At 36.7% G+C, this 27804-nt stretch overlaps 1 protein-coding gene across 2 annotated transcripts in view; it reads left to right on the top strand.

Annotated features, from left to right (window-relative positions):
• LOC114462085 (BMP/retinoic acid-inducible neural-specific protein 3-like) overlaps positions 1–27804 on the top strand; it is a 150853-nt gene that overhangs the window by 32771 nt on the left and 90278 nt on the right. For both annotated transcript variants that reach the window (XM_028444693.1, XM_028444692.1), the window contains one exon: positions 22127–22317. In XM_028444693.1, coding sequence (XP_028300494.1) covers positions 22127–22317 — 191 coding nt within the window. The remainder of the gene's footprint in view (positions 1–22126; positions 22318–27804) is intronic.

The following is a 27804-nucleotide window of genomic DNA, read 5'->3' as shown; positions in this document are numbered from 1 at the left end:
GGGAAACATCTAAAACATGCTGGATAGTGGCCCTCGAGGACCGGAATTGGACACCCCTGATCTACAGTGTCAAATGCAGCACTTAGATCCAACAGAATGAGAACAGATACTTTTCCTGAATCAGTGTTCAACCTTATGTCATTGATCACTTTGATCAGATCAGTTTCAGTGCTGTGATGAGAACAAAAACCTGACTGAAATTTATCAAATATTTTGTTGAATGTTAAGAATTGACTCAGTTGGTTGAAGACCACCTTCTCAATGATCTTGGCCATGAATGGAAGGTTCTGATTGGTCTATAGTTAGCCAGTATAGAGGCATCCAGTGTTCTCTTTTTTAACAGCGGTTTCACAGCAGCTACTTTCAGGGATTTTGGTACGGTGCCTGATTGGAATGAGCAGTTAATTATCTGACACAAATCAGTGACAATTGACTTTACAACAGTTTTAAAGAAGTTTGAGGGTATTGTGTCAAGGAAACACGTTGATGGATTCAGCTGCTGAACAGTCTCCTCTATTGTTTTTGGGTTCACTGTAATAAACTCTAACATTGTCGTTGACTACAATGTGGGCGCTATGACTACGAAGGATGCTGACATGCTCACCTTCGTGGGCGTGTCTGTTTACATGTCAACGGCAGAGAGTTTCCTAGAGGCGTGGCTTCTCCAGCTCAGTGTCGCGTCAAATTCATCATCAAAGTGGGAACACGTCATCAAATTGTAGCGAGGTGTTTGTGCTCACCCTGCAGTACAAAAGGAGCAAATCACCCTCTACCTAATGATTGAGGGAATCAATGAAAAAACACTTAAGCCCTAATAGCACTCTATCATGTTTAAAGCACAGAAAAGTTAATTTAGCTTGACTTGGACCCTTTAAGATACAACTGCCTGTAATTATACATCTGGCCAGTAGGTGGTTTCATGCGCACACAATGTGACAAAGAATTAACCATTTCTCGAAATGATTGGATAGTGTTATGATGCCTCATGAGGCTTCATCTCACCATCACTACTGGTTACAACCAGCACTCAAACAAAAGGCTATTCCAAAAACCATAAATAATACAAAGAACATTTAACATAAAATCAAAACTCACTAATTTCAACGCAATCAGACAAATCTTCAGGCTTTGAGGACTGGGAACAAACACATGGTGTTTTAAAGACATGGAACCAATCAGCCGAGATCAGCAACACCTGTGCAAAACAAAGATCCGCTAACGACAGATCACTCACTCCACTGCAAAACAACAATACAACAATACATTCCATTACAGCCATAACAGTAATTCAGATGATTTTTACTGTTATTGAACAACAACAATTTGAAAAGAATCAGACATTCATCCAATAGAGGAACATGTAGATGTTTTTCATGGCGGGGAAAAACAAAAATGTGTGGAATGACACAATTTATTGGTTTCAACTCACAACAAAATGAAATGAAATGTTGATTTTGACTGATTTTGATAAAAGCATGTTTTATTTGATTGATAAACCACTTCACAACAGTCAAGGCCAAAAGCACGACGTCAGGAAAATGGATTGACAGGCAACTTTGTTGCTACTCTTCCATCAAATAAATAAAAAACCGACAGCGGTGAAACTGACAAAAGTGAGAATAAATAACTAATAATAAGGAAATGAATCAAAGTTTCTGGTAGGTGAGGCAAGGCAAATTTATTTGTATTGCACTTTTCATACACAAGGCATCTCAATGTGCTTTACATCAAAAAGTGCAACAGAAAACATTCAACAGCTTAAAAAGCAAAAAAGAACATTACACAAAAATATTTCAAATCAGCAGTAAAAACATTACATCAACAACAACATGACCAAAAATCTCTCTCTCAGTCATACGCAGTAGAGAAAAAAAGTGCCTTTAACGTGGATTTAAAAATGTTCACATTGGATGCTGACCAAACTCAAGTCATTTTGTTTTTAATTCTCACCAGCCAAAAATTAAGCATCCAAAGAAAAGAAGAGTTTACAGACTATGAAACAGGGAGGTGGCGCCATCATGCTCTGGGGCTACTTTAATGTAGCATCTTGAATCTGTGCTGGATGTAACGAGATCCCAAGACAATCAAGGCATTGTCGTTATTTTTGTCCAGATTATTGACCCCGAGAGCGTTTTTCTTTCTTTGATGTTTATTGGTCCATGTCTGAATGAATGTATGCTAATGTGTGGAACTTATGCTCAGATATGAAACTACCGGTACCTAATTCCTATCTGAAGTTAATAGTTGGTATTTTAAAGATCTCTGGCCCAAATCAACTGTGGCAGCATGTGCACGCTGCATTATGTTGACCAGGAGTTTTCAACCTGAGGTCACTGGGAGAGGATCACCAGATGCCTTTAAGAAACTCATTTATTGAACAATTTCTGCTTATTTTTTACCCTTTTTCTGCAACTACACCAAACTCACCATATTTTAACCTATTTTCATCACTTTTTTCTCACCATATTTTTTCTGCTTTTAATGCATTTTTGCTACATTACACCCATCTCTGCCATCAAATGTCGTCGTTTTTCCACTTTCAAGACATTTTAGGCCCCTTTAAACCTTTTCCACCACGTTTCCACCTAAGGTCACATATGTTGACCCATTATTGTCACTTTTAACCTCTTTTTACAAAATTTTGTGCCTATTTTTGCCAATTTAACCACATTCATCATTTGTCATGCCCATTATTTGCCAATTTAAACTAGATGTTACTACTTTCTTCTGCCATTTTTAAGCCAATATTGACACTTTGAATATTTTTTACCACTTTATGTCCGTTTTTGCCCACTATAATTTGCAACTTGTAGATCATTTTACAGTTTATGTATTTTCAAATCCCATTTTACCACCTTTTCCACCATCTTTGATCACTTTTAACCCATTTTATTTCTGATTAAAACAAGGATTTACATCTTTAAGATGACTATATACTATGGTGCAAATAATACTTAACTTCCAGGATAACAGTGGATATTATTCAGATAAATAAATAAATGTGTTTATCACAGATTCATAGAACAATGAACCATCATTTTACTGACTTTATGGATGGACCCCAAAAATCTCTCCCCTTTATTCCCCCTTATAGATGGTCCTGTCTCCACATGACTGTTCTTCAGTGTTCATGTCTGTGTTCAACCACCTTCAGGTACTTTGGTACCTTTATTTTTGGGGTTGCAGGCTGAAAAGGTTGAGAACTACAGCTGTAGACAATGCAACTTCAGGCGTCCCTTGTTTTTGTGTTTTGAGGAGTCGTCTCTTATCAACAGCAATTTTGACAAATTGCCGTACAAAAGGGATAAGCGTCCTTTAAGTCGACAAAGCCTCTGACAAATCACAATCCCGCTCTCACTCAGATGCCCTTGCTTACTTTTATCAGAGCCGTAGTGATATTCATAGAAAGCCACAAATCAATACTGAAATTGCTTTAGTGTTGGGCAGAAAACAAATTCTCTTCCTTCAGCTTTTTGTTCGGATTGTTATTCTTTGCTGTGCAGCATTTAGTAATTAGTTTTTTTGGATTACAGAAGGAAGTTAACATCTGGAAAAAATGCACAGTTTCCTCTTCAGAAAAATGAATGCACAAATTATTTATTCTTCCAAACAAATAATCATTATGTGATGTGGTTTTGGTCTGGAATACAAAGACTTACCTTTCAAAGAAAAAGTGAGAAATAGTAATGTGAGTGGGAGTGTGACACACAGGACAACAAACAACTAATGCAGTAATTACATCTGGTTTCCAGTGGTACAAACTGGTGCAGATGGGAAATAATCATGGAGGTGTGGAGTTTCACTGAGCGCTGGGAGTGTCTGTAGAATAAATCTATTGACTGGTTCTTGGCAGTTGGTTGTTGTGCAGGTAATCGATGAGTTTCTCTGGTTGTGATTTCTCAGCTTTCTCTAATATATAGTTTAGTGCAACCCTGTGCTTAACAAATAAAACACACACAAGCATGCTTGTACTTTGGAACAAAACAAGGTATAAAATAAATGTAATACATTCAGTTTCTCTGGCCTGTTCTCATACTCCTGCAGAGATTTATGAGATTTCCTTCCACAAACCAAAAAAGATAAATCTTAGTATGTTAATGTGTTTCTGTACAACAAACAAACACATTTTAACTCTTCATGTGACGTTAGGGCCAGAGATGATGTCTGTGTTATTTCAAAACCAAAATAAGATGCATTTCATCTTTATTTCTTGAGTCATTTAGGCATTTTTTGTAGTTGTTATGAGTGTGTTTGTGTTTGTTTTGGTTGTCATTTTGTGTTATTTTGTAATTTATGTTTGTTTTTGTTATATTTTTTGTAATTTTTGTTTGCTTTTATTTGTTTTTGTAATTTTGGTTGCTTTTTATTTGTTTTGTTGTTATTTTGTCATTTCACTTTTTGTTGTAATTTTTGTTTTTCTTTTGTCAGTTTTTGTTGTAATTTTGTTATTTTGTTATTTCTGTTTTGTTTTTGTTTGGTTTTGTTGTAATTTTTGTAATTTGATCATTTTTGTTTGCTTTTTACTTGTTTTTGTTGTTATTTTGTCATTTTTGTTTTCTTTTTGTTTGTTATTGTTGTAATTTTGTAATTTTTGTTTTCTTTTTGTATATTGTTGGTGTAATTTTACGTATTTCACGTCATTTTTTGTATATTTCTGTTGTTTGCAGTGTCATATTCTTTCATTTTATCTTTTTTTTTTTCTTGTAGTTTTGTGTGTTTTTGAATCTGTTCTGTCTGTCGTTTTGCATGTGTTTAGTCAGTTTAGTGTATTTGCTTTGGGGACCACACAAACTGAAGCCTGCTCTGCTTCAAAGGTTTAGTTGACTAAAATCATTCCAAAATTAAAGTGGAAATAATTTTTGAAAAATGGTTTGCCAGAGAACATAATCACACTAATGAGAAAAATGTATGAATAAATAAATAAAATTGTAAATTGTTTGGCCAAATTTGTGGTCAATGCTTGTTGCATTAGTTAAGTGTGGTTCAAATATTTATGTGAAAACGTAGTGAGGGATTGTTTTTGTACTTGAAACTGAAAAAAATCCATGGATGGATGGATGGATTGTTGTCTTTGTTACAATCTAATACTTCACAGCCTCCACGGATGAATAACAAGGTTGAGTCAAGGTGAGAGAGAGCATGACATAAAATAAAACTTACAGAACTAAAGGTCAGACTCCAGGCTTTATTACCATAGGAGAAGAAGGAGGAGGGCAGAACCATGTGATTCTCATGTGTACCATTTGATAGTAGTTGTTGAATAAATATAATTATTTATAAAAATTGTATGATCCCTCTTCATTCTCAATTTCAAGGGTTTTTGTCTGGTATACCTTGTTAGTTCAATGGTTTTATTACAAAGTGCTAAGTCTTGATTTGTTAATGACCAATCCAGGTTAACCCTCCAATTATCACATTTTAACTCTGGGGTCAATCTGACCCCAGAGTTTTTTGCCTCCAAAAAATTTATGACCACATTTTTGTGTCAGACACTTTGTTTATTTGTTGAATACATAAAAAAACATCTTGATAATGAAACACTGACCTTTTCTCTAGCGCCACCATCAGGACATTAAAAAAAATACATTTAATGAATATTTATTTACTTTTTTTGATCTTGTTTTTTCTATCATATTTGGGGTTATTCACTATAAAGCCCTCTGTCTCAGACACATCCTCCTCTACGTCACGTTCACTGTGAAAGAGCTGTTCCAAAACCTCACTGACAGTAAACCTTCCTTTCACCATGTCATCATGTACATAGACTGTAAAAACAATGGACGACGCACACTCACAGGGAAGTGAAGCTTTTATTTTTAGAGCTCTCCCTGTTGACTGGCTGCGTTATAAGTCATAAACCCCGCCTCCTCAGTGATTACAGATGGGATGTGGGTCAAACTGTAAAGTTAAAATACTTGTCACATATCTTGTTTCCAAACCTAAACTCTGCTGTGATCATTAGTTATTATCACTCTACATTGTGTTCAAGTGCTCATTTTTCTGTGAAGTTTGTTTTAAAGAAGTTATTTGATTTTGAAAACCGGGATTTTATGTCATATATGACGAGGATTGACAGCCAATTAACTTTTCCGTTCAGTTTTTCGTCTTTTTTGAGCTACGAGTGCCAGTACTAACCTCTATAATCTGATCAACTGAACAAGACGTTGGTAGAATTTCCAGTGGGAAAAATACTTCAGTTCTTGGCGTAGCTGGGCTGTGTAACTCATCAGGGCAGTACGTTTAATGGGCGGGGCGTATTACCAGGGCTCCTCCTACCAGACCCTACTGCGCAGACTCTGGCTTCAGATGAAGTCAAATTGGCAAGATGAAGGCGCCCTTAAGCTCCGTATTTTGGCTTCAAGAAAGCTACAGTGCACGCCCACTGGTCATGTATCAACTCAAAAGTATCAACTGACGTAAGGTCACACACAGACAGACAGGTTTTACACACACAGCTATAACAGCTTGGGGTCAAATTGACCCCAGAGGAACACCAATGCACGTAATATGCATTCAGCACATTGAAAATATATTATCATGATCATTTTATGCTTAATCAATTGTACCCAAACCAATTATGAAAAGTCATGAAATATGAAGGAAAAAATAAAAGTCAACTGTATTATTTTTTTAATAATAAACATTGAATGGGGTCAAATAGACGCAAAGGATAATAGGAGGGTTAAAGAGACAAATCTTTGTGCTGGTTTATCATCAAAATTCAAGCATTGAGTTAAATTGATTCATCAATAGAAATAATGCAAACGACATCAACCACTGTAAACAAATGAACAGACTCCAACAATTGTCTCTGAATGCCCTTTAAACGACTCAAATGAACCAGATTCAGGTTAGAGAGTTGTTTTTACAGACACTAATCTGAAGTGCTGCCGTCAAACTTAATCAGAGAGGTTTTAAAACCCACTTAACAACACTAGTCAATGACTGCAGTTTGGCTTTGTTAAAACACTTTAAATTAAATGAGTTTTCAGAGAGACAAAGCCTAATGATGTTTCCATGTGCTGCTGCTTTAATGCTGACGTATCCCAAGGACACGAGGGCCACATTATCAACATTAGCGTCACTATTTAGAATAATGATCAATCTGAGCATTGATACAGGAAAGAACCAAGAGTTTGTGTGTTATTTTTGTTGTTGTTTTTTTTTCTGATATTTTTTGACATTTTGTGTATTTTCTTCTCATTCTGTGTGTTTTTCTTTTATTTTTGTAATCGTCTTTTGTGTGATTTGGAATGTTTTTGGACCTTCGGAATTTTAGCTCTTCTTTTGTAAGTTATGTTTCTTTTTTATTTTTAGAGAATCATTTTGTATATTTTCTGTGTTTCTGTTGTCATTTTGTGTATTTTTGTTCTTTTTCAAAATGTAACTGTATTTATTTATTTATTTTTCGGAGTCATTTTGTAGTTTTTTCTTGTCGTTCTATGTATTTTCCTGCCATTTGGTGTATTTTCCTGTAATTTCTGTATGTTTTGGGAATAATTATATGTTTTCTTTTCTTCTCTTTATTATCAACACATTTTTCATTATCAACATTAATGTCATTATTTAGAATATTGATCAATCTGAGCAGTAATGAAGGAAAGGTGTTATATTTTGCTTGCTTTTTAATTAATTTTGTTTTTTTTCCTGTCATTTTGTGCATTTTTCTGTTATTTTTGTGGTCAATTAGTGCCATTGTTGTGTGTGTTTGAGTATGTTTTTTTTTTTTTTGCATTTTTGGATTCATTCTAGGATTTTTTGGTCTTGTTTTGTGTGTTATGTCTAATTTATTTTTTTTATTTTTAGGGTATTTTTTTATACTTTCTGTTTTGTAGTCATTTTCTGTATTTTTGTTACTTTTCCCATATTTTATTGTAATTTTTCTTTGTTTTTTCTTGTCTTCCTTTGTATTTCTGTTTCCATTTAGTGTGTTTTCCTGTAAGCTCTCTATGTTTTTGGATCAATTTTGTATATTTGACATTCATTTTGTGTATTTACATTGGGGACCTGCACAGGAGGTCTTGCTGTTTGTTTTCATCATGTCATTGTAAAAACAGCTACAGTGGTCGTGCTTGGGTAGTTGACAGCTGATTACCGCCTGAATGAGACGTTCTTTTTACAACTTTTCAAGGTAGTCCAAGGTTTGCTTTTCTTTGCATCATTTCTGCATCGCTAATTTCATTCTGTGCTTTTCATTCCCGTCTTGGAGATTCAGTTTCCCTCCAGGTATGACGTGTTCTCATAGTTCACCTGCTCAGTGCAGTGAATGATTCCAAGGTTTCTGTAAAAAAGTATGACCATGATCCATTCATGGGAGCCAGCTTTGGAGCATTTTTTTTTTCTAATAAAGCTACATTGTAGGGAAAGGTTTGGTTATTTTGCTCTGTTGGACTCACAGTTCCTATATTTTAATGTGTAAACCCACTGCCATTAAAAATAAAATCATCATTAAATTAAAAAATGTGGACGCTCGTCTGACATAGTACGCAGTATAAAATAAAAAAATAAAAAAATCATGTAAGAATAATGACCAATCTGAGTATTAACACAGGAAAGAAAAAGGGTTTTTGTGTTTGTTTTTTGCTGACTTTTCTGACATTTTGTGTATTTTCTTGTCATTTTGTGTGTTTTCCCTGTTATTTTTGTAGTCGTCTTAAGTGTTCAAGTATATTTTTTTGTGTATTTCTGTAGTCATTCTAGGAATTTTTGCTTTTTTGAGAGTCATTTTGTATATTTTCTGTAATTCATGTGTTTTTCTATATTTTATTGTAATTATTTTTGGCTTTTAAGTCATTTATTCTTTGGTTCCATTTAGTGAATTTTCCTGTAACTGCTGTATGTTTTTGTAGTCATTTTGTGTATTTTCTTGTCATTTTGTGCGTTTTTCTGTTATTTTTGTAGCCATCTTGAGTGTTTAAGTATGTTTTTGTGTCTTTCTGTAGTTGTTCTATGGATTTTAGCTGTTGTTTTGTGTGTTACAAGTCATTTATTTATATATTTAGAGAGTCATTTTGTGTATGAATGTTACCGTAATCTCTGTATGTTTTTGGAGTAATTTTGTGTCATTTTGTGCATTTACTTTGCGGGCCACACATAATTAGTCTTAAGGCCACATGTGGCACTCAGGCCGCAAGTTGCTTATATCTGTTACAGAATCATTTGCGTTTTATTTATTGCAATAAAAGTGACGTGGTCACAGTCATCAAACAAACACTGTATTCCTTTGAACTCAACTGTAGCAGAGTTGATTCAGGGGTTCAGGAAACATGTGTGAAGGATAAGTGGGCTGATATAGTTGTATTGACTGTATTACCAAATTAAATTGCTTACTAATTATTTAAAAAAAAAGTGTGGCAAAGGAATTACGCTTGCGTTTTGTTGAGAAGAAGAAAAGCATCAACACACACCAGGACGTAGAAAAGAGAATGTTAACGTTATGGTTCACTATCATTGGATTGCGAACCATAACGTAAAAAATCTTTAGGTTTTAATCCAAATGATTCCCAATCCAATACTTACATTCCTGTCGTCCTGTTGAAGTTGAAAATGTAAAGTTTTGTATTGTTAACCTAAAGTATGTAAATGTACAGAAGCTTTTACATTATGGCTGACGATCGGGCTGTAAAGCAGCAGCTGATGGAGCTAAATGTTACTCGAGTGTAAAGGAAACACCGTGAAGCTTTGTTTATGAGACCCCCGTGCAGCTTTAATGGGATCCTCACAAACTACTGCTTTGATGTTTGTTTGATGCTGATGGATAAACTGTTGGTGGCCATTATCTCCATCATTACGCTCCGTTTCGACTCGGTGGTGAGTCAAGGACTGAAATAGGGTGACCTTATTTTGAGCTCCAAAAAAGAGGACACTTGGGCCAACGTCGGCATACTCAAAAAGTACTCGTTTTCTACCTTGTATGGGCAAAATACATTATAGTAGATCAATAACTTGTTGTTGTCTATAAGGTTTAAAAAGCAAATCAATTAATGTAGACACGTAAAGACTAGCTACAACAGAACATTTATTCATCCAGAAATTGAACTTATTCTAAGTTTTTCATCCAGGAATACGGTGTTCATTTAAGGACATCCTCAGGTCTCACGATATCAGGTAAACCTCTGTCATTTATCTGACCAAACGGACACATGACTCAGCAAATTCTCTGTCAAATGAAACGACCTCAGGCTTCAAAATAAAAGTCATCAGATTCAACGACCTCAGTCCGGTGTCACGGTCTGAGTTTACCTCATAGTGAGTTCGATTATGAGCATGCCCACTACCGGGAAATTAATTTTTGCTAGTTCCGCTGTGAGTTTTGCTACTTCCGCCGTGCTGAGATTGAAAATTCAATTTCAAAGCTAATGTAATTTGACGAGTGCTGAATGGATCCTTTTCTTGGGAAAATTGTACAACTGCTCAATAAACAAGGCAGGAGAGGTTCCAACGCCACAAAGGAAGGATAGACATGTTCATCTTCTTCATGGTGAAGGGTAATTTATTAAAAAAAAACATGACTATAATATACATTGCAATAAATAACGGTTAACCTAATGTAACTTTACAATAATAAGCTGTTGTATTCCCATAAATATGATCATGACAGTCATATTTTTTTTATCATTGGTCGGTTTTTAATCGATGGTCGACTGATGTGATGTTTTAAGCATTTTTAAAAATCAGTACAGTAATCTGTGTGCATGGCTAATCCAACACGGGTACATCTCAGTACGTACTGAGATTGTAAGAGAATCTCAGTATGGAGGTAAACACCGTAAAACACAACATGGCGTTTTATTTTGAAGGAACCAGAAGTACACATGAAGAAGTTAGTTGAAAAGCCGTTTTTTCCTTAAGATATATCAACGTTTGATAAATAAATGCATAGTTACATGAAACGTTGATATATCTTAAGCTTTAAAATTAATAGAAAATCCAAATCAATCCAAATCAGAAAATATTGATGATGTCGTGTATTTCTGGTTTCTTCAAAATACAATGTCACGTCCTGTTTTACGTTCTGAGGCCGTTGAGTTTAACAACTTTTATTTTGAAGTCTGAGGCCGTTTTATTTGACAGCATTTCATTTGACAGGTTTTCCTGATACCTCACTCTGAGACATGAGGATGTCCTATAACGTACACCGCACATGAGGGTCTTCCTGCTTAATTTTGTCAAAACAAAGTGGCATCTTTAATGATTCGGTCACAAGTATATTTACCTTAATTGTACGTTCAGGATCACTGGTTTGATTATCATTTTTAACTAAAAATAAACATGATAAAACTCATATATTTAATGCTTACATTTGTTAAATTTCTTCTCTCTCTCTCTCTCAAGTACCCCCTGTAGTGCCACTGCATACCCCTAGGGGTACATGTACCCCCATTTGAGGAACTCTGGTCTAAAGGGTCGGCTTTGGCCCCCGGGCCTTGAGTTTGACGCATGTGCCGCAGACTGAAAGAGTTGCTGAGAGTTCCATCACCCTCCCCCTGTTCACTCTTCAACTTTGTGGCTAAGCCTGGATCATCACTGGCTCAATTAACTAATTTGACTCAGGCTTCTCTGAAGGTGCCTTTCAGGAGACGGTTAGCCACGGCGCCATGTGTAGGATCCCATTTGACAGAAAAGCTTTGTGATTCTTAATTTCTGGAATAATTTCCTCTCTGCTAATGACGCATACATATTGAAAAGGATCAATGTCACTTCAGATTAAATGGAAAAGGAAGGAGAAATTCCCAGTGTGGCACACAGGAATAAATCTGGGGCATTACAAACAGTGAAGCAGCAGCTGCGGTTCGTGTGCGAGGTCTTTAAAATTAATGTAATTTTTTTTGGTTTATCTTACAGAGCAAAGCATGAAGGACTTTTTCTCTCACTTTGCACCATTGTCTTTGGGGAGGTCCTTGAAATAACTTTGGGTCTACATCAACCGAGTGTTTTACACAGTTGTTGTTTTTGTTGGTATCGGGGGTATTGCAGCTACTAAAACAGTAATGTCTGCTTACTTGCTGTGTGTTAATTATGAGGCAGTCTTTGTCTTTGATGGTGAGGTGATTCAATTCATCTGCATTTTTCTCTCTTTTTGTCTTGTTTTTTGAAGCAGAATAGAAAAAAAAAAAATATTGGTGAGATTGCATTGCTTGAATGGTATTGTTTAGCTTTTTATTTATCACTCCCTGTATATGAAGCTTCACCGCCATCACCAGACCTCCAGGGTCCCTGTAACTTCCTGAGGAAAAACTTCCTTGTGATCACAAAAGTCTCCAACCTGGGAGTTCTTCACTCATAGGACTTCATTACTTCAAGAATTTAGAAGAATTTCTGCCAAAACTGCTTCAATCGGACACTTTTCTGATACAGCAAAACATTTGACAAAATATAAATACCTTTGATTCTTTTATAAATGCTTTTTTTTTTAAATGGAAAAAGCTTTTCTCAGTGACTTGGGGTCAATCTGACCCCAGGGGTATTTGCCTCCAGAAAATAATTGACCAAGTTTTTGTGTCAAGCACATTGTTATTTGTTCAATACATAGATAAGTCATTGATAATGAAACCTGGACTTGTTCTCTAGCGGGACAAACTTTTGAATTAGAATTAATTTACTTCCAAATCTTCTCAAAGGTACTGACATTAATGACCACTAGAGTATGAACCCTATTGGTTGTGGTGATGATTTGACATTTCCTGCAGAGCCATTATTCGGTCAAACTTCCACTTTTAGAGTTGGTGTATTTTAAAAACATTTCATCCAAATATTTCCTAATTTGGGGTGCACATTCATGACTCTCACAGAATTAAAAAAATATTGATTGATGTTGGTGACCCCCCATTTCCTTTCATTATTTATTTATTTGTATATCAAGGAAAGGTGATCTGGCGCACTCTGGGGTGCCTGGTCGGTGCGCCTGGGGGCCGGCGGGGCGGCTTGCAGCATCCACTTGGTGCCCTCGGCGACTTTGGGCGTGATTGTCTTCCCTGGGGGCGCTGCTCTTGGTGCTGCTTCCGTTCCGGGTCCTTCTGGCCTGGGGTCCGGACCCTGCTGGCTCTGGGCCCACCGGCGGGCGCCCGCCGGCTGCCCGTTCCGCGCGGCTCTGGCTGTCTGCTGGGCGGGGGCCTTGGCTCCTCTGCTGGGGTTTCGGGCGGGGGGCTCTCTGGGCCCTTCCCTCGGGGGGTTGGGTGCTTGGGTGTGGGTGGGTGGGGGTGGCTGGATGCTGGCGGGGGGCCTTGGGGTTGGGGGTTGGGGTCGGTGAAGGGATGCGCTGGGTGCTCGGCTGCTTGGGGCTTCCTCGGATGTGTGTGTGGGGGGCGGTGGCTGCCTCTCGGCCTGGGATCTTGGGGGCATCTGGGGGTTGCTCGGCCGTGGGGGGGTTGCCTGGGGCTCCCTGGCCTCCGCTCTTTCTGCTGGCCTGGCTGCATCTGCGGGCAGTTCCTGGGCTTGCAGTAGCGTTTTTTTTTTTTTTTTTGCACATATACTGGTATACGATGCACTGGCACGCCTTGGGATGTGGGATAAAACTCATACTGGGCTTAACCTTAGACACGCTAATCCCAAATTCCTGCTTTAGGTACTACCATTCACTCATCCCCCCTGTTCACAGCCACCACCATTATAAACTTCACACTTGTCACCATACTGGCTGGATTACACAACATAATAAGCACAATATATTCTACAACCTCACATCTCACCCTCACTACAAAACAGTCTATTCCTCCCCACCTTTTCTATTTCCTGCCTTGAGTCTCTCCTCCCTGCTCCCTTTCCCCTCCCCTTCCCCCTCCACTTAGGTGTAACACTGCTCTCCCTTTTTATATTCTCCCTATAATAAAAGATTTCTTACTCTTCCTTAGGGAGGGCTGGTGATGGTCACAATTAAGCAATAAAATTAATCAATGTATTTTATTGCAATAACAAAATATGCATTGCTGTCTCATAATGATTGCACTTCCTGTGGTGTTGACCTCTGACAGCATGTGCAGACAAGTAAAAAAAAAAAATATATATATATATTTATTTGTATCTTCTTTTTGTAACATAATTGGAGTTATTCTCTATAAATTCCTCTGTCTCAGACACATTCTCCTCTATGTCACTTTTACTGTGAAAGAGCTGTTCCAAAACCTCATTGACAGTAAACCTTTCTACCAACAAGACATTTTCAGGAGAGAGCGAGTGCAGATTGAAATACACACGGAGCACAATGAGGAATTATTTGGATAAAGGGCAGCTTGGAGTGAAATTGACTCCAGAGGAAATTCAATGCATGCAATAAATGTTCAGCACAGTGAAAAACAAATATCATCATTATAATTTGTCATGAAATATGAAGCAAAAAAAAAAAAAAAAAACAGTCAACTATTATTTTTGGAATGATAAACATTGAATGGGGTCAAATTGACCCCATAGGAGAATAGGAGGGTTAAAACCAGTCAAAATGAAATGGCCTTAAAGAACTAAAGTGCAAAAATAATGATTTAAGTCTACATGTACTTCATATTTAGTGGAACAATAAACAAACTTTCAATATTTGACTATTGAACCAAAATGTATTTCCCTTTTGGTTTTCATAAGCTCTTTTGCACAGATTGTAAACAATGTTTCTTTATTTCTTGTTTTTTTTACTACTACACTTTTACATTTTTTAATGCAGGTAATTAGTTTTATTTTAATTAATTATGAAATATGATATTTGGCGGCTAATGCGTGTATGTGGGGAATTAAAGTTCACCGTTGTTCATAATAGAGAACACACAAAAATGTTTGAGAACCACTGGTTTAATGTGAGTGTGTGTTAAGATCTTTGGTGGATGTAGTCAAACAGCGGCTCCCTAATTGATGGTATCTTTCCACTATTATTGTGGATCATTGAGTTGAATAATATGCATTAAATAATTAAACGCAGAATGTAATTATCAGAAAGCCGCTGTAAACAGTTTACAGCTCTATCATTTATTTTTTTGTATCTCTTTCATATTAAACTGCACATATTTCACATACTCTTCATTAAAAATGCTTTAGAACTGACGTCATCTGAATCTTAGAGACGTCTTTGCGTATAAATCTAACAGCTGGTGGTTGATCTTGTGGTTTGCTGCATAGAGAACTGAGAAGCTCCTTCAGGGCAAGCTGTACTTTGTGATTGATCTGAGGCGCCTTTGCATTGATGGACAGCTTACAGGAAACTGCTCCCCTGATCCGTTTGGCGGCTCCTGGAGCTCTTTGTATCGGCTCTCTGGTTTGCTCAGAGGGGGGCGGGGGGGGGGGCACTGACAGGTAGATGAGCATCCTTCCCCCCTGCTGCACTGAGCTCTATGTGTTGAATAGAATCTATTCCACTCGTTCACTCTGCTGGTGAAAGGAGTGAAATAAACCTGCAGTGTTCCATGAAACACTAGAGCTTTTCTTTTTTCTACTTGTTCATTGTGCGTGAAAGACACACTGGCCATGGTGACATGATTTTTTTTTTTTTTTTTTCAGTATTCTGCTTTGTGTTTACTTGGAAATAGTAATTCCAAATTGAGGTTTACATTGAAAACACATTTATTTGCCTTTATTCAATTCAGTTTTAGGTCTGGGGGTTGGGAAAGCTCTGATTGGATTATTCACGTCTATCAAGAAAAAACACAAAACAATCTTTTTCTTTGTGGCTACAACGTAGAAGACCACATAATAAGAACTGTTTTCACTTTTGATTGTAGTTTTGAAGCAGCAGCTCGACGATAAAATACCGTTTCACTTCGGTCAGCTGAGCAGGAGAAGGAGATAAAAGACATACTTACAGTTAATGCAACGTCCCTCCACTATTCTCATTATATCCATGTCTTCTCAGGCTCTTATTAAATAGTCTTGGCTCGAGTCCTACACTTGCTTTAGGCGGCCATCTTGGATTATGCTGTCAACAGTGCGTCATTGCGACAATGAGCATATGCAGAATGACCTGAATTAGTTTAAACAGGAATAAAACATTTAAAGATTGAGGTATATTTGCGCAATCATTGCCCTGCACGCCACGTCACACTCACCCATTGCATGTCACAACGTTTCCATTACCCTTAGAAATGTACAAAATCTAAATAGTGCAATATAAACTGGTCATGGAATCACCTGAATTTTGAAAAAAAAAAACACTCAAATATCACTAAAAAGTTTTGCCGCTTTCAATGGAAACTACGTATTTCAAAGCTCAATTATACTTTGTCGACATTTTGACATCTTGCTTTTATTTTGCAAAAAAAATGCAATGGAAACCCAGCTACTGATATATGATAGGTTGAAGAGCAGGGATCCAACCATCCAGGCGGGACTCAGAAGACAAAGCTAAGAAGTCTTTTTTGCTTCTGGAACTTGAGGAGCCATAGAGCCAGCGCTGCAATAGACTCGTCCTTACCTGTAAAAATGAATTTTTTGTAATAAATAGTGTTGATTCTATTCCATTTTAATATAAGTTTAAGTCTTCCTCTAGCGTCTGGATAGTCCTTTGGAACTGAGTCCGACCCACGAGGAAAAAAAATCCTAACACGGTGGAGGAATTTTTCCATTCGGAATTAAAATCTGAATTAACCAGCCACTTACTTTAGAAATAAGTTTCATTTGGAATTACCATTTTCATTTGGAATTAGGTGTTTACAAGGTCATTTTAAAGAGGATTCAATTGAGGTGAAATCTCCAACAACAGGGGCGCCCGTGGCTCAGCGGTAGAGTGGGTCGTGCAATAACCAAAGGGTTGGGGGTTGGAATCCCACTCTAGCCAAGTCATTGTTGTTGTGTCCTTGGTCAAGGCGCTTTACCCACATTGCTTCGTATGAATGGGTATGAATTGTGCATGAATGTTGGTGGTGGTCAGCGGGACCGTAGGTGCAAAATAGCAGCCAAGCTTCTGTCAGTAGGCCCCATGGCAGCTGTGGCTACATAGTAGTTTACCACTAATGGTATGGCTGATGTGAGTGACTAATGTGAATTAATAATGGTTTCTGTAATGCGCTTTGAGTCTCTTCGAGAAAAGCGCTATATAAATCCAAGGTCGTATTATTACGTATATTATTATTATTGACAATAGAAATATGTTAGTGTTTGTGCAGGTTTAGGAGTATCCCTACTTCATAACACTGAGCAGCGGTGGCGTGTCCATCACAGTTTTTCTCCTTACCTCCATCACTCCCTTCTCCTTCCATCCCTCCATCCCTCCCTTCTCTCCATCCCTCCTTTCCTGTCTCAGCCCCAGTGGATGCAGAGAGCCACTAATGGTGGCTCGTTATGGTGAAACGCCAACATGAAACAGGTCCTAATGAGCTGTTTTCACTCTTCTATTTCTCTCTAGGGGTCATGCTTATTGGTGGAAATTGATTGGCAGCAGTCTTGCCCCCATGGGTGCTCTGTGATATTCTGGGTGATGGCAAAGTTGCCGCAGCAATAGAGAGGCTCTGTTGGGCAACGCAGCAGCTGCAGGCTGTGTTAATGCATGTGTGTGTGCATGTTAACGCAGAGGAGTTGTTTGTAAAAGGAAGAAGACACATGATGATACTACTTTTATCAAGATAAAATAATGTGCTGGGGGAAGTGTAATGAATAAAAGATAAAAGAGATGTATCTGTGTGTGCATTCGCTCTCAGCTCCATGGAGTATCTGACAGATGTCTGATAATTATTGTGTCACTCCAGGTTCACACTGCAGGTCTCAAGCATTATTTATTGCTAAAGTCGTGTTTTTTTTTTTGTTTGTTTTTTTCAGCGTAGCTGATGCCTCGTGCAAAACTTTTTATGGCTGTTTTGTTATGTATGGAAACTGCACAGAGCCCCATTAACCAATAGGGGGCCCAAGGCTGAGCTCCAGGCTTTCTCCTTCAAGGATTAACTTTATCTTTCTTAAAAAATGAATAAATAAATAAATAAATGCTAGAAAAATGAAATAAAATGAAAAACTTTACCTTTCTTTATCCCTGTTATGCTAGAAAAAAAAAAAAAAAAAAACAATAATAGACAAATAAAGACAAAGATACTTTAACTTGATAAACAAGTTATATGGCGTTTTCCCCAAATCCTATTTTGACAAAACCTCACAATCAGATGCCACAAATTATGGGAAAAAAAAGGGATTACCAATAGGAAAGTGTATTTTTTGATTGCAAACAATCAAGACCGTCTTTACTGTTCGTTTCTGCACTGAACGTGACCAAAATAATCAGTAAAAGTGCAGCTTTTTAATCTATCACAACTTTTATTCCACGTGGACGATCAATATCATATAAAAACTGGTATATAGTGTTGATTTCTTACTTTCAACACAAGTTTAAATGGTCACTGTGAGGCTGCACCTGGCCATGGGTTTGTCTTAAATTGGTCATTGGATTTGGAGACACCTAAGGGTTAATAGATGTATGTGGTTACTTTTATTTAAAGAATTAAATAACTTAACTGAACCTGTTGTAGAAGCAAAAATGTAATTTGACAGTTTGATCAACCTGCACTTGTTTTTGATAGTGGTTCTTGAATTACAGTTAATGACCATTTACTTGTTCTCTTAAGTTTAAAAAATTTACATTAATTGTAATTCATACAATTTTGTACTTGTAAAGGTGAAATTTGTAATTATTGATATGTGATATATTGTGATGTATATTGTATTGTTTAGTATCAGGATTTCTTAGGATATATTGTATTGTGACATGCAAATTTTGCAAATCTTGTATCGTATTGTATCGTCAGATTCATAGCAATGCACACAAAATTATTTTGTTGACGCCCCTTTTTTCATGACGGTAACGTGACGATTACAAGCTAAACGTGGCTTTATCAGCAGTGCCTTGTTTGGTCACGCCCACCACTCGCACGCACACACAAACACGCACACATGTTTCTCCTTCTCTTAAAGAAGCCAAGCACTCGTATAACATATCGATACACTTTCGATACAAACTGTAAACCTTCATTTTAATTTCAAACATTTATTCCAGTCAGCTTTAGGATTCAGTTCAAGACACTGTTGATGGTTTTTAAATGTCTGAATGGGTTGGCTCCATCCTACCTTTCGGAGCTTTTGTTGATCCGTGATCCAGGTCGAACGCTGAGGTCCTCCAATCAAACGACTCTGGTGGCGCCAATAGCTAAGCTCAAAACTAGAGGAGACCGGGCTTTTGCCGTAGCGGCTCCGAGTCTCTGGAACAGCCTTCTGCTGAATGTCAAAATGGCTCAGTCCATTCATGTTTTCAAGTCATTGTTGAAAACCCATCTTTTTGCTTTGGCTTTCAGCACAAGTTGAGCAGATCCCATGTATTTTATTATTATTGTTTTATGCTGTATATTTTGGGACTGTTTTTACATTGTAATTTATAATGTTTGCTGTACAGCACTTTGGGCAGTTGTAGCTGTTTTGAAATGTGCTATAGAAATAAACCTGACATTGACATTGACCTAAATTAATGTTAAAAGACTAACACTTTTTTTGGACTAAAATTAGACACTTTTGAGATTTTGTCGACTAAAACTGGACTAAAACATCACAATAAACAAATAATAAAATATCATAGATAGATTTAAAAATAAGTGTACCGTCTGATTTTAAAACAATGCTTTTCAGTTCCTTGATTCTAAGAATGTCAACAAAACTATCAAAAAATATACATATACTGTATATTCTATCCTTCTTTGAAAAGGTTCTTTTTGACAATGTTTTTCTTTATTTACAGGATTTGTTCCCTTGGCTGGATTCACAATTTTTGTTGAAATTATTTTGTTTGTGCTACTTTTTTCCTGCTAAAAAGTTGCCAATTATGCGTATCAAGAACGAAACAATAGCCTCATTAACATCGCCATCTGCTTGACATTCTGGTTTTATTATTAAACTCCTTTTTTAATGTTGCCCTTCTGTTATAGTCTTTATTATCCTACATTCATTCCTTATTAAATTAATTCATTCATTATGTTCCCTAATGTTGCTCACAAAGAATGGATGGTTTTAGAACATAAATGTCCAAGGTTTGATTTCTTCTTTGTATTTAATGTGAATTCAGGTTTCGATGCAGAAGAAACTTTTCCTCTTTATCACTGTTGCCATCTTTAAAGTTTTAATCCAAACGTGTGGTTTGAAGTAATCAGTGTTTGAAGGCACTTAATTAATGACTCCAAAATTTAACACATAATCAAAAGTGATGAGACAAAAGGGAAGAAGATTGACTGCCAGTCGGAAAATCGGGTCTGCCTCCATTGCAACATGTCTCCGTCTCATTATTAAATCAAGAAGATAAAAGATGGATTAAGTGTGTGTGTGTGTGTGTGTGTGTGTGTGTGTGTGTGTGTGTGTGTGTGTGTGTGTGTGTGTGTGTTGAGCCATATCTCAACACATCCTTCAAACCTGCAGTAATCAAATCAAAACAAAGTCGCTCATTGTTTCTTGTCGTTCCACGGTTCCCCAGGATTAATTCAGATTTGATTTGTTTCAATTTTGCTGATCAGATGTTTTAAAGTTATAAAACAGACTGATCTGCAAAAAAAAAAAAACACACAGCTACAAGTTACTTTTCAACTTTTTCAAACTTTTTGCTAATGTTCAGCTATTGCTAGGTTAATGCTTAGCTAATGTTAGGTTAATACTGATGCTAGGATAATGCCATTGCAAGGCTAATTCTAATACTTGGTTAATGCTAATGTTCGGCTAATGCTTGGTTAATGCCAATGCTAGGTTAGTGCTAATGCTAGATGAATGTCAATGTTAGGCTAATGCCATTGCTAGGTTAATGCTAATGCAAGATTAATGCTATTGTTAGGCTAATGTAAGGTTTGTGCTAATGCTAGGTTAATGCTAATATTAGAGTAATGCTAATGCTAGCTTATTGCGAATGCTAGATTAATGCTAATGCTGAGCTAATTCTATTGTTAAGGTAATGGTAATGCTAGAGTAATGCTAATGTTGAGCTAATTCTATTGTTAAGGTAATGGTAATGCTAGAGTAATGCTAATGTTGAGCTAATTCTATTGTTAAGGTAATGGTAATGCTAGAGTAATGCTTATGCTAGACTAATGCTAAAGCTAGGCTAATGGTATTGCTAGGGTAGTGCTAATGCTAGATTGATGCAAATGCTTGGTTAATGCTGTTGCTAGGCTAATGTTATGCTAATGTTAATGCTAGTTAATGATAAGCTAATGCAGTGCAATGCGAGCCAGCACCTGCATCCTCACTTGCATTTTATTCAGGAAATGCAAATATTGTAGTTATTATTATTATTATTATTATTATTATTATTATTATTATTATTATTATTATTATTATTATTATACCATCTTATATATGTTGTTTCACACTAACCTTGACATTTAGAATACTCCAGAAAAGCATGCTATATCCCGGTGTTTTTTTTTTAAAGGTTTTACACTTACTTGGTTTCTAATAAATCAACAATCGTGATATGATTATTGACGATTAAGAATCACTTCTTAAGATTTCTAAAAATGATGATTTTTGCTGTTGATTTTAATGTTCTTATTAAATTTTAGGCTGTTGAATGTTTTCTGTAGCACTTTTTGATCATGTAAAGCACATTGAGTTGCCTTGTGTATGAAATGTGTTAAACAAATATATTTGCCTCTCTTTGCTTATTTATATTCTTTTCAAACTGTAATACAAACCAGCCAGGTGACTTTTCTTATTTTGGCGATTTGAATTACACTATTCAGCACTTGTCAAACTCAAGGCCTGGGGGCCAAATTTGGCCCTTCAGAGCATCCAAAAAATTAAAATGACACATAAAACAATAATCATCGTGTCGATTACCAAATGATTACATTTTAAATTGCTGTTGAAAGAACTCTACATTTTTCCAAAAAACCTGCAATTGTTCTCAAGAAATTGGTGATAAAATAAATAAATCAATGGACATCATTTATTACTTAGAAATTGTTGATGATTCCATACATGATGTCTAACTGGAAGTGCAAACTTGGGCACATTAATGTTGACATTTTTGTTGTATCGCCAAAAACCTGCGGCCCACTTGTGATCAAACTGGTTTAAAAAAAAAGATTGTAGCATAGAAATGTACCCAAACATCCTCCTGATTCAGATCCTTGTCTCGGTTCATTCCCATCATGCTGTGCACACTTTGCTTACAGTGGCACTTGTTTCTGTGACATTACAGGGAGTTTGGCCGTTGGAAGGTGAACAGCTTGGCCCTGGAGAGACAGGAGAACAATGGCTTTTCGCTGCCGCTCGACCCGGACTTCCTCCAGACCATTAGGCAGCTCGGCAGGAGGCCCAGCCTCAACGCCATCATCGACAACATCATCAGGAAATATGGAACGCACTTCCTGCTTTCTGCAACACTGGGAGGTGAGTAAAGAACATGAGTGGTAGTTCGTTTAACCTTGACTGATGCGTTTAAAAAAAAAAAAAAACTTCTATTTCTGTCTTTTACATCTCAACCTAGGAAAACACAACATACATTTAATGGCATGATGGTAGCAGATGATTTTTACTTAAAGTGATCCTCCACTTTTTTTTTGAATATGTGGCCTAAAACCTTTGAAATGTATTTATTAGAAGATCTATGCCTATGTAGGAGGTCATACCAGTGGATCTAACTCCTGCCTTCCTTAACCCCTCCCTTCTTTCCCTCCTTTCAAACTGAACAAATGGCCTGCATTTTTGACTGTTTGTTCTTTGTGAAACACATGGCAGAGCTTTCTCTATGTCTGCTTTTCTACAAGGAGAACAATGGAACATGACCAAATTGAACATATGTCTTTTGATATAATGTTGAAATGTATTTTCTTTCCACTGCCATTCACGTTTCTATTCACAGGAACTCAAGGAATTCTTAAAACAAGGTCATATACGTACAGTAAAGATGCAGTTTAAGTGTTTTAAGATTTATTCCCATGAACTTTGCATCAAACATCTCATATTTAGTGTCAAACTGTCCACAAAATTATGATCTTTGCTTTTAACTTGCTTTGAAAGTTATAATCTAACTGTGTTTCAAATTGTTTACATAATTCTCTCATAAGAACACACTGACAAACCACAACCCATGACTCATCTAAAGCAATCTAATTGGCTCCTGAAAACACGTTGACCAATAGAAATGCTTCAACCATGATAAAACTGCAGTGTGTGTATGTCTTTTTGTATCTTTTTATTTTCTTTGTAACCTCAAAGTGTTTTTATTTCATTACACTTTAAATAAGCTTGCGCGTCCAGAGAAGAAAAACCTCCTGTTCCAACAGCTGAACTGAACAAAGAACCAGACTTCAAGAACCAAGCCTGAAGGAGCTGAACAATGTACCACAAGGACCAAGCCTGAACAAGTCTGAACCAGTGGAAACCTGCTGACTGAAAGTGCTGTGAAAAACTCAGCTGAAGGCTGACGAAGCCCAGAACCAAGTTCAGAAACGGACCCTTTCGGACACACTCCAGTGGTTCTGAACCATGCTTTGCTCTCACCAGTCCACTCTGTCCCAAGAGAACGACCATAGACTTCAGAACCAAGGTATGCTCTGGATCAAAATTCCAATTGGGCCCAATGTAACTACAGCCACATGGTTGATCTCCACACTGACCTTATCATAGCTATCACACACGCACACATTGAAATATCCTACTTTCATTTCCTCTTTCCTTTCTTTCTTTGCTAAGCTGTTTTACCTTTAAGTCGTATCTAAGTGTATCCTTAGTTTAGTGAGCGTAGTGCTTTTTTAGCTTTATTGTGTTAGCAGGTTTTAACTCCTTTGATTAATAAATGTTTATACTTTGAGAAGTTTTCTGTGGTTTATGAAAATATTATAATCATAAGGTTTGTTATGGAGAGTAGACAGTCTTGACAAGAGTTCACAATCCTGGATGACAAGGTATTAATAACTAATTAAGTGATATGAAACACTTCTTCAGATGACACCTCCTAAGGCAAATTACTGTAATATTAATAATAATTAATATTCTCATTCTTATCACTCCTTGTCTAAGTCCTCCTACGCCTAACAAAATACTTTATTATGCAGCACATTCAGTTTATTAACTTTTAAAAATGGGACTATCATCTGGAAATCACATGATTGATGATGTCACACGGCCTCACTGGCTGTAAACATCCCATTGTTTTAGTGAGTTTTCACAGACTGTTGAAGGTCGCAGTCCTTCAACAATCCATGATTACTCGCCAACTTCAGCCACCAGAGCGTGTCAGCGCACTGCTTAAGGGAGAGCAAAGGTCCCTCAGAAGAGCTGTTCTTCTCTGCTTCATTGTCTACTACCAAACCTCAGAGTTTGAACTGCCGCCTATGTGGTCATAAATTATTTTTTGGGGTGACAACTGTTTTTGTCCTAAACCAAAGAGGTTGACATCAACATCTTTAACTTTTCATGATTATTTCAGAATCAGAATCAGAAATGTTTTAATGGCCATGTACATTTGGAGTAACCAACAGCAGCACAAATTGCCATTTTGACCAAAAAAACTGCTAAATGCAAATGGGGGTGTGTGACGTGTCAGTGCCTGATCCTTTCACGGGCCTCATCCTTTTGGGTCCTTTCAACGCATGCGCGTAGACTACGTCACTTCCTTCAATCTGTACGACAGAGCTCCTGGGACGTGATCTTTTAATGTAAACTGTTAAATATTTTGATAGCACACATAAATATGTAACTATTTTGTGGTGTTTTTAGTTGTTAATTAAAAAAAAAGACAAAAAGGAAAAACCACCGCAAGACAATATGTACAAAAACATATCAAAGCACAATACACAACATAGACAATTAAAAACCAAACAGAAAATAAAATAAAAACCAAAATAAATCAGAATTCACTCAAAACATACATTTATTGTTTATGCAATGTCCTATTAAAAACACATTTCTAATTCTTCTTAAATAGCAGGGTTTTAAACTTTTAAATAGTACACGAACTGAGGTAAAATAGGCTGACCGGATACGTTTCGTACATCCGAAAGGATCAGGCACACGAAAGGATTGAGCACTGACATCAGATTCAGAATCAGAGAAAAACTTTTTTTATCCCCGAGAGGTAATTAGAAAGGCAAACAACGGCCTTTCTATCATTACGTGGTTTCGGCACCGACATGATGTGATTTCAAGATGGCAGAATACAGGTTTTAAAATGCTAATGTAGTCCCATTTTTAAAAGTTATTCAAACGAATATGGTGCAAGAATAATATGTTTTGTTAGGCATAGATCTAAGAATAAGGACAGTGGAGCTCAGTGGATGTCTGATGCTACTATTAGTGCAAGGGTCACCAGTCGTGTTCAAGGTCAACACACAAATAAAGTCGATTATATGCATCACACGTTTACTCACACATTCACTCTGGAGACGATAATGAACCTGACAGACGATTCTGGACAGTGCGAGGAAATGCCTGGAGACACGATGCACACACACACACACACACACACACACACACACACACAGAGGTGTCATAATACAGCGTAAACCCTTCATTTTCAAAGATAATTATTAATTATGTGTGCATACAGCACAGATAAATATCTGAGCAAATATTGGCTGAACTGTAAGTAGAAGGTTGATGGATTATTGTTTATATTCTAGTTTGAACACACATTTTAAATGTGTAGTTTTGGTTTTTTTTAGCTAAGCAGCAGCAGCAACATAAGCCACAGGACTGTAACATACTGAAATTCTCTTTTTGGCTTTCATGTGCAGCTCAATTTTCCTCCAGCTTCTCTGCTGGCTCTCTTCATCTCTGTAGCTTGGACTAAAACTCTCAGACATGATGAAAACCAAGCGTGTTTTTTTTTTTTTTTTTTTTTTCAATTCAAAGACAATCTTGCACAATATCTGTCGAGTACAATAAAACCAAAAAATGAAGCCACTGGGTCTAAAGCTTCTTGGAGAGACCGAACACAAATAATCAGTTCATGAAGTAGTTGGAGTTGGACTGTCGCACAGCTGCCACATGAGTTTGTAATCTAAAGCAGAAACAGGCAACAGGCCCTAAAATAAATACATGTCTGGGCCCTAAACTAAATGTGCAAAATCACTCCAAAAATACACAAAATTACAATACATTGCACAAAAGGGTGACACAAATTGCACAAATGTACTCCAAAAACATATACTGTAGGACTACTACAAAAATAACACAAAAATCACATAAAAGAAAATAAGACAAAATGACTCAAAGCATACAAAGCAACAACAAAAATACACAGAATAACCAGAAAGGAAACAAAGCAGCATTGAAAATACACAAAATGTCATGAATAATACACAAAACAAACAAACATAGAGACAATAAGTAGGTAAGTAATTTTTATTTGTACAGCACCTTACACAGACAGAAAGTCACACGGTGCTTCACAGAATTACAATAAAAATACAAAGTACATTTACATTCAGTAATGCAAACGTACACAAAAAGACAACAAAAATATACAAAACAACAACAACAGGCTAAACCTTTTATTGTTCCCAGTAATAATCTTCAGATTTATTTATATAGCACTAAATACATCCCGTAGTGCTGATCACAAAATATAAAATTCAAATGTTGACCTTCAGATCAGAAAAATTAAATCAGTTGTATTTCATACCATTTTATACATTTATAATTTGTAATTATTGATATGGCAATATATAGCGTAATTTTTAATTTTGGCATATATTGTACCGTGACATGAAAATCGCAAATTGTATCGTATCATCAATATCATGGCAATGCCCACCCCTAGTGCATACTACGGAATATGCCATTTTGAACGCAGTCAATGTCTTTCAATGGTTCAATGCTTTACAAGACTTTTCCAAATTTGATGGGTACATTTGATTAAGCATAATATTTTCACGATTATATGTTTTCAATGCGCTGAACACATATTACACACATTGGTGTTCCTCTGTAGTCAATTTGACCCCAAGCTGTTTTAGCTTTGTAAAACGTGTCTCTCTGTGTGTGACCTTACGTCCCCACACCTGCAGGTGCAGAGATGATACATGACATAGGGAAAGGAAGGTTTACTGTCAATGATGTTTTGGAACAGCTCTTTCACAGTGAACGTGGCATAGGGGAGGATGTGTCTGAGACAGAGGGCTTTATAGTGAATAACCCAAAATATGTTACAAAAACGGAGATAGAAAAGCGAGATAAAAAATATGTAAATAAATATAAATTAATTGTAATTTGAAAGTTTGTACTGATGGTGGAGCTAGAGAACAGGTCAGGTTTCATTATATCATATCATCAAATTCGTGGCAATGCCCACCCCTATGGCATACTACGGAGTATGCCATTTCAAACACAGCCAATGTCTTTCAATGGTTCCTTCAATATTTTATTACATTTGTTTTGTTTTTTTAATACTACCAAACAAACAGTAAGAGCCACACTTCCCCCACAGGTCAGGGGTGGTACTACACTCCTTTGCATTAAACAGAAGCTCCTTTTGACTTCTGTCTAAAAACTCATGAAGTCGTATTGTTTGAAGTCTCAAAAATAGACTTGTATGTGTATGAAAATGTGTTTACCTGTAATGGTGTGTCTTTTGGATGTTTGCCCTTCCTGACTGACTCATCCCGGTGCCATCCAGAAGACGGATGAATAGAGTATTTTTGTGCTTGTCAGTTTGCGTATTGTGCTAAATGCAGAGTGAACAAAAGGGCTCTTTCAAACTTGACTTGTTTTTAGGTTATTAGCTAACCTTCCTCCAAAGACAGCAACATTGAACTGACACTAGAATTAAAAACAGAAAGAAAAGAAAACAGGAGTAAAAGAAATGACTCCACATCAATAGACATTTTGTGACATTTATGATAATAGCCTACAATATAGTGTTATTACTTTTTC

This window comes from Gouania willdenowi, chromosome 4 (assembly GCF_900634775.1).
Source record: "Gouania willdenowi chromosome 4, fGouWil2.1, whole genome shotgun sequence".
NCBI lineage: Eukaryota > Metazoa > Chordata > Actinopteri > Blenniiformes > Gobiesocidae > Gouania > Gouania willdenowi.
The sequence above is the reverse complement of the archived record's forward strand: the minus strand, read 5'-3'. Positions and strand labels throughout refer to the sequence as shown.